Here is a 7,500-nt window from a genome sequence, read left to right on the forward strand (position 1 = left end):
GTATGGAGTCTGGCTGCTTTAACCCCAGGCTGTATGGAGTCTGGCTGCTTTAACCCCTTTAACCCCAGGCTGTATGGAGTCTGGCTGCTTTAACCCCTTTAACCCCAGGCTGTATGGAGTCTGGCTGCTTTAACCCCAGGCTGTATGGAGTCTGGCTGCTTTAACCCCAGGCTGTATGGAGTCTGGCTGCTTTAACCCCAGGCTGTATGGAGTCTGGCTGCTTTAACCCCAGGCTGTATGGAGTCTGGCTGCTTTAACCCCAGGCTGTATGGAGTCTGGCTGCTTTAACCCCAGGCTGTATGGAGTCTGGCTGCTTTAACCCCAGGCTGTGTGGAGTCTGGCTGCTTTAACCCCTTTAACCCCAGGCTGTATGGAGTCTGGCTGCTTTAACCCCAGGCTGTATGGAGTCTGGCTGCTTTAACCCCAGGCTGTATGGAGTCTGGCTGCTTTAACCCCAGGCTGTATGGAGTCTGGCTGCTTTAACCCCAGGCTGTATGGAGTCTGGCTGCTTTAACCCCTTTAACCCCAGGCTGTATAGAGTCTGGCTGCTTTAACCCCTTTAACCCCAGGCTGTATGGAGTCTGGCTGCTTTACGCAGTATTGAGAGTCACCAGTACCACTGTCCAGGGGCCAGTATTGAGAGTCACCAGTCAGTACCACTGTCCAGGGGCCAGTATTGAGAGTCACCAGTCAGTAGCACTGTCCAGGGGCCAGTATTGAGAGTCACCAGTACCACTGTCCAGGGGCCAGTATTGAGAGTCACCAGTCAGTAGCACTGTCCAGGGGCCAGTATTGAGAGTCACCAGTCAGTAGCACTGTCCAGGGGCCAGTATTGAGAGTCACCAGTAACACTGTCCAGGGGCCAGTATTGAGAGTCACCAGTCAGTAGCACTGTCCAGGGGCCAGTATTGAGAGTCACCAGTAACACTGTCCAGGGGCCAGTATTGAGAGTCACCAGTCAGTACCACTGTCCAGGGGCCAGTATTGAGAGTCACCAGTCAGTAGCACTGTCCAGGGGCCAGTATTGAGAGTCACCAGTCAGTAGCACTGTCCAGGGGCCAGTATTGAGAGTCACCAGTACCACTGTCCAGGGGCCAGTATTGAGAGTCACCAGTACCACTGTCCAGGGGCCAGTATTGAGAGTCACCAGTCAGTAGCACTGTCCAGGGGCCAGTATTGAGAGTCACCAGGAACACTGTCCAGGGGCCAGTACTGAGAGAGTGCAACAGAAAAGTAGGCATGGCATAATGCTCTGGGCAGAGGTAGTGAGCTATATAGAATACAGGGATCCATTTGGGACACGTCATAGTGTATAAAGAACTTCGGTCTCACCATCATCCTTCTGGAGTTCTGGTACTGTAGACCGAAGTAGTCTCTTTCAGCCAGGTTCAGATGGACACACACCAGGTCAAACAGAGCCTTGGCTGGGGCCCGTTGCTGTGGAGAGAGAGAGCAGAACACACCAGGTTACAGACAGAGCCTTGGCTGGGGCCCGTTGCTGTGGAGAGAGAGAGCAGAACACACCAGGTTACAGACAGAGCCTTGGCTGGGGCCCGTTGCTGTGGAGAGAGAGCAGAACACACCAGGTTACAGACAGAGCCTTGGCTGGGGCCCGTTGCTGTGGAGAGAGAGAGCAGAACACACCAGGTTACAGACAGAGCCTTGGCTGGGGCCCGTTGCTGTGGAGAGAGAGCAGAACACACCAGGTTACAGACAGAGCCTTGGCTGGGGCCCGTTGCTGTGGAGAGAGAGAGCAGAACACACCAGGTTACAGACAGAGCCTTGGCTGGGGCCCGTTGCTGTGGAGAGAGAGCAGAACACACCAGGTTACAGACAGAGCCTTGGCTGGGGCCCGTTGCTGTGGAGAGAGAGCAGAACACACCAGGTCAAACAGAGCCTTGGCTGGGGCCCGTTGCTGTGGGGAGAGAGAGCAGAACACACCAGGTTACAGACAGAGCCTTGGCTGGGGCCCGTTGCTGTGGGGAGAGAGAGCAGAACACACCAGGTTACAGACAGAGCCTTGGCTGGGGCCCGTTGCTGTGGGGAGAGAGAGCAGAACACACCAGGTTACAGACAGAGCCTTGGCTGGGGCCCGTTGCTGTGGGGAGAGAGAGCAGAACACACCAGGTTACAGACAGAGCCTTGGCTGGGGCCCGTTGCTGTGGAGAGAGAGAGCAGAACACACCAGGTTACAGACAGAGCCTTGGCTGGGGCCCGTTGCTGTGGGGAGAGAGCAGAACACACCAGGTTACAGACAGAGCCTTGGCTGGGGCCCGTTGCTGTGGGGAGAGAGAGCAGAACACACCAGGTTACAGACAGAGCCTTGGCTGGGGCCCGTTGCTGTATATATGTATATATCTGGTGTTTTAAACAGTAGTGTATATATGTCTTTATTTAACCAGGCAAGTCAGTTAAGAACAAATTCTTATTTTCAATGACGGCCTAGGAACAGTGGGTTAACTGCCTCGTTCAGGGGAACAGTGGGTTAACTGCCTCGTTCAGGGGAACAGTGGGTTAACTGCCTCGTTCAGGGGAACAGTGGGTTAACTGCCTCGTTCAGGGGAACAGTGGGTTAACTGCCTCGTTCAGGGGAACAGTGGGTTAACTGCCTCGTTCAGGGGAACAGTGGGTTAACTGCCTCGTTCAGGGGAACAGTGGGTTAACTGCCTCGTTCAGGGGAACAGTGGGTTAACTGCCTCGTTCAGGGGAACAGTGGGTTAACTGCCCCGTTCAGGGGAACAGTGGGTTAACTGCCTCGTTCAGGGGAACAGTGGGTTAACTGCCTCGTTCAGGGGAACAGTGGGTTAACTGCCTCGTTCAGGGGAACAGTGGGTTAATTGCCTCGTTCAGGGGAACAGTGGATTAACTGCCTCGTTCAGGGGAACAGTGGGTTAACTGCCTCGTTCAGGGGAACAGTGGGTTAACTGCCTCGTTCAGGGGAACAGTGGTTTAACTGCCTCGTTCAGGGGAACAGTGGGTTAACTGCCTCGTTCAGGGGAACAGTGGGTTAACTGCCTCGTTCAGGGGAACAGTGGGTTAACTGCCTCGTTCAGGGGAACAGTGGGTTAACTGCCTCGTTCAGGGGAACAGTGGGTTAACTGCCTCGTTCAGGGGAACAGTGGGGTTAACTGCCTCGTTCAGGGGAACAGTGGGTTAACTGCCTCGTTCAGGGGAACAGTGGGTTAACTGCCTTGTTCAGGGGCAGAACGACAGATTTCTACCTTATCAGCTCGGGGATTCGATCTTGCAACCTTTCGGTTACAAGTCCAACACTTTAACCACTAGGCTACCTGCCGCCCCGACAGCCAAGAGAATGTGAAGGATTGATCCTTCAGTGTTAAAGCATTGGTACCAGAGCCTGGGAACTATGGACCTCATCCAAAGCATTGGTACCAGAGCCTGTGAACTATGGACCTCATCTAAAGCATTGGTACCAGAGCCTGGGAACTATGGACCTCATCCAAAGCATTGGTACCAGAGCCTGTGAACTATGGACATCATCTAAAGCATTGGTACCAGAGCCTGGGAACTATGGACCTCATCTAAAGCATTGGTACCAGAGCCTGTGAACTATGGACCTCATCCAAAGCATTGGTACCAGAGCCTGGGAACTATGGACCTCATCCAAAGCATTGGTACCAGAGCCTGTGAACTATGGACCTCATCCAAAGCATTGGTACCAGAGCCTGGGAACTATGGACCTCATCCAAAGCATTGGTACCAGAGCCTGGGAACTATGGACCTCATCTAAAGCATTGGTACCAGAGCCTGTGAACTATGGACCTCATCTAAAGCATTGGTACCAGAGCCTGGGAACTATGGACCTCATCCAAAGCATTGTGATTGCTCCAGCATGTCATTCCTCCCATAGAGCTAAATAGTTCCTGTACTCACTGATATGTCGAAAACCTCCGTGACGTCGTCCAGCAGCTGTACCCGGATGGAGACCTGTCGTCCTGGGGGCGTGGATGGGAGTCGCTGGCCTGGTTCCAGGGCAGACACCCCTAAACTCTCTGGGATCGCCAGCCTCTCCACCGCCCTGTCTGCCGGATCTACCATGGTGCCTCAGTCAGCAGAACCAGCCTCTCCACTACCCTCACACACCTGAGGACAGACAGGGAGACGTGTACAGGATCCACTCTGAAAACAAGGACATGTATGGAGACGGACGTTTCCCCATATACAGCTATTAGCAGGGCTATTTATAGTTGATTTAGTGTTTCAAACCAGGGAGTTAATTAACATTCTATTAGCAGGCTGATTTAGTGTTTCAAACCAGGGAGTTAATTAACATTCTATTAGCAGGCTGATTTAGTGTTTCAAACCAGGGAGTTAATTAACATTCTATTAGCAGGCTGATTTAGTGTTTCAAACCAGGGAGTTTATTAACATTCTATTAGCAGGCTGATTTAGTGTTTCAAACCAGGGAGTTAATTAACATTCTATTAGCAGGCTGATTTAGTGTTTCAAACCAGGGAGTTAATTAACATTCTATTAGCAGGCTGATTTAGTGTTTCAAACCAGGGAGTTTATTAACATTCTTCATCAAGAATAACGTCAAAATGTTATTATTGACAATGAAAGAAGTGGGAATGTTGTTCCCTTGTTATATAATTAATTATAATATAATAGCTACATTTAATATCAATATAGTATTTTAAAAAAATATATAGTTTCCCAGATTGTATTTTGGCAACGCAAATATCAGAAAACCTAGTTAAATTTGGGTCCTAAAACCAGCTGAGGACCACAGCTTTAGAGGACAGAGTGTCTGTTTTCATACTAACAGCCAGTTGTTTCAGGAAGCGCTCCGAGTCTGAGAGGACCGAGACACTGAGCAGAGACCGAGCCGGATCAGCAAGGCCACGACATATTCCCAGAACAGACGCGGGTTGCCATGGGAATATAAGTATTCAGCCCAAAAAAAGGACAGACAATTACTGTGAGAACCAGGCCAGATACTGTCTGTCTGTATGAACCAGGCCAGATACTGTCTGTCTGTATGAACCAGGCCAGATACTGTCTGTCTGTCTGTCTGTCTGTCTGTCTGTCTGTCTGTCTGTCTGTCTGTCTGTATGAACCAGGCCAGATACTGTCTGTCTGTCTGTCTGTAACAGTATGAACCAGGCCAGATACCGTCTGTCTGTCTGTAACAGTATGAACCAGGCCAGATACCGTCTGTCTGTCTGTAACAGTATGAACCAGGCCAGATACCGTCTGTCTGTCTGTCTGTCTGTAACAGTATGAACCAGGCCAGATACCGTCTGTCTGTAACAGTATGAACCAGGCCAGATACTGTCTGTCTGTAACAGTATGAACCAGGCCAGATACCGTCTGTCTGTCTGTAACAGTATGAACCAGGCCAGATACCGTCTGTCTGTCTGTAACAGTATGAACCAGGCCAGATACCGTCTGTCTGTCTGTAACAGTATGAACCAGGCCAGATACCGTCTGTCTGTCTGTAACAGTATGAACCAGGCCAGATACCGTCTGTCTGTAACAGTATGAACCAGGCCAGATACCGTCTGTCTGTAACAGTATGAACCAGGCCAGATACCGTCTGTCTGTCTGTCTGTAACAGTATGAACCAGGCCAGATACCGTCTGTCTGTAACAGTATGAACCAGGCCAGATACCGTCTGTCTGTCTGTAACAGTATGAACCAGGCCAGATACCGTCTGTCTGATAGAGGACTTCCCTGTCTCAACCAGACCAGATAGAGGACTTCCCTGTCTCAACCAGGCCAGATAGAGGACTTCTCTTTCTGAATCAGAGAGCATTTCATCTGAGGGAGTGAACCCCATCGGTGGTCACACTTTCAGCCAGCTTGCAGATGAGTCACTAGACTCCTTCCCTCCATGACGATGACACAAGTCTAGAAAACCCAATGGTATTTTAGCTGGGGCCGACTAAACCAGACAGTAACGTCGATGCAGACAGACACAGAGGAATTAGAGGAGGTTGAATGATGAGAAAGAACATACCTCTGTCCCTCGGCCCTCGGGGCCTATCCTCCTCAACGTCAGTGGAACGACAGCTCTCCTCCTCCTCTACCCCCCCCCCCTAGCCACTAACGGAGCCAGCGGCTGAATGTCTGGAACACAAAACACAAAACGGACCTCCGAAGGCTCCCGTTTTGGTAGAGCACTTTACCGTCTACAAAACGCAACATTCCACAGCAGTGACGTCATCAATCTCAGACCAGATCAGGCGTGGCCCGGGCTGATTTCATCTCATCCTACACAAGTTCCTTCCGACATTCTCCTGTCGACTGATCTAAAGACTAAATAGGTGACAGCGTCAAAGGTTGAGGGATTTGACAGACGACAGAAAAGCACGCGACCTTCCTAGAAAAATAGCAGTCTTTCAGCTACAGTAGATCCCCAGAGGATAAATCAGTATTTCAGCTACAGTAGATCCCCAGAGGATAAATCAGTCTTTCAGCTACAGTAGATCCCCAGAGATACAGTAGATCCCCAAAGATAAATCAGTATTTCAGCTAACAGTAGATCCCCAGAGATAAATCAGTATTTCAGCTAACAGTAGATCCCCAGAGATAAATCAGTCTTTCAGCTACAGTAGATCCCCCATAGATAAATCAGTCTTTCAGCTACAGTAGATCCCCCATGGATAAATCAGTCTTTCAGCTACAGTAGATCCCCCATGGATAAATCAGTATTTCAGCTACAGTAGATCCCCCAGAGATAAATCAGTATTTCAGCTACAGTAGATCCCCAGAGATAAATCAGTCTTTCAGCTACAGTAGATCCCCCAGAGATAAATCAGTCTTTCAGCTACAGTAGATCCCCCCAGAGATAAATCAGTCTTTCAGCTACAGTAGATCCCCCAGAGATAAATCAGTCTTTCAGCTACAGTAGATCCCCCAGAGATAAATCAGTCTTTCAGCTACAGTAGATCCCCCAGAGATAAATCAGTCTTTCAGCTACAGTAGATCCCCAGAGATAAATCAGTCTTTCAGCTACAGTAGATCCCCCATGGATAAATCAGTCTTTCAGCTACAGTAGATCCCCCAGAGATAAATCAGTCTTTCAGCTACAGTAGATCCCCCAGAGATAAATCAGTCTTTCAGCTACAGTAGATCCCCCAGAGATAAATCAGTCTTTCAGCTACAGTAGATCCCCCAGAGATAAATCAGTCTTTCAGCTACAGTAGATCCCCCAGAGATAAATCAGTCTTTCAGCTACAGTAGATCCCCAGAGATAAATCAGTATTTCAGCTACAGTAGATCCCCAGAGGATAAATCAGTCTTTCAGCTACAGTAGATCCCCAGAGGATAAATCAGTCTTTCAGCTACAGTAGATCCCCAGAGATAAATCAGTCTTTCAGCTACAGTAGATCCCCAGAGATAAATAAGTATTTCAGCTACAGTAGATCCCCAGAGATACAGTAGATCCCCAGAGATACAGTAGATCCCCAGAGATACAGTAGATCCCCAGAGATACAGTAGATCCCCAGAGATACAGTAGATCCCCAGGAGATA

The 7,500-nt window shown here is 49.6% G+C and overlaps 1 protein-coding gene across 4 annotated transcripts in view; it reads right to left on the minus strand.

Annotated features, from left to right (window-relative positions):
• Positions 1-7,500, minus strand: part of LOC106575059 (FERM, ARHGEF and pleckstrin domain-containing protein 1) — a 104,815-nt gene that overhangs the window by 84,434 nt on the left and 12,881 nt on the right. For all 4 annotated transcript variants that reach the window (XM_045698443.1, XM_045698442.1, XM_045698440.1 and 1 more), the window contains exons 2-3: positions 3,895-4,104; positions 1,333-1,437 (exon numbers count right to left, since the gene is read on the minus strand). In XM_045698443.1, coding sequence (XP_045554399.1) covers positions 1,333-1,437; positions 3,895-4,059 — 270 coding nt within the window. In that variant the 5' untranslated portion in view covers positions 4,060-4,104. The remainder of the gene's footprint in view (positions 1-1,332; positions 1,438-3,894; positions 4,105-7,500) is intronic.

The sequence above is a fragment of the Salmo salar genome, chromosome ssa16, assembly GCF_905237065.1.
Source record: "Salmo salar chromosome ssa16, Ssal_v3.1, whole genome shotgun sequence".
Lineage (NCBI taxonomy): Eukaryota > Metazoa > Chordata > Actinopteri > Salmoniformes > Salmonidae > Salmo > Salmo salar.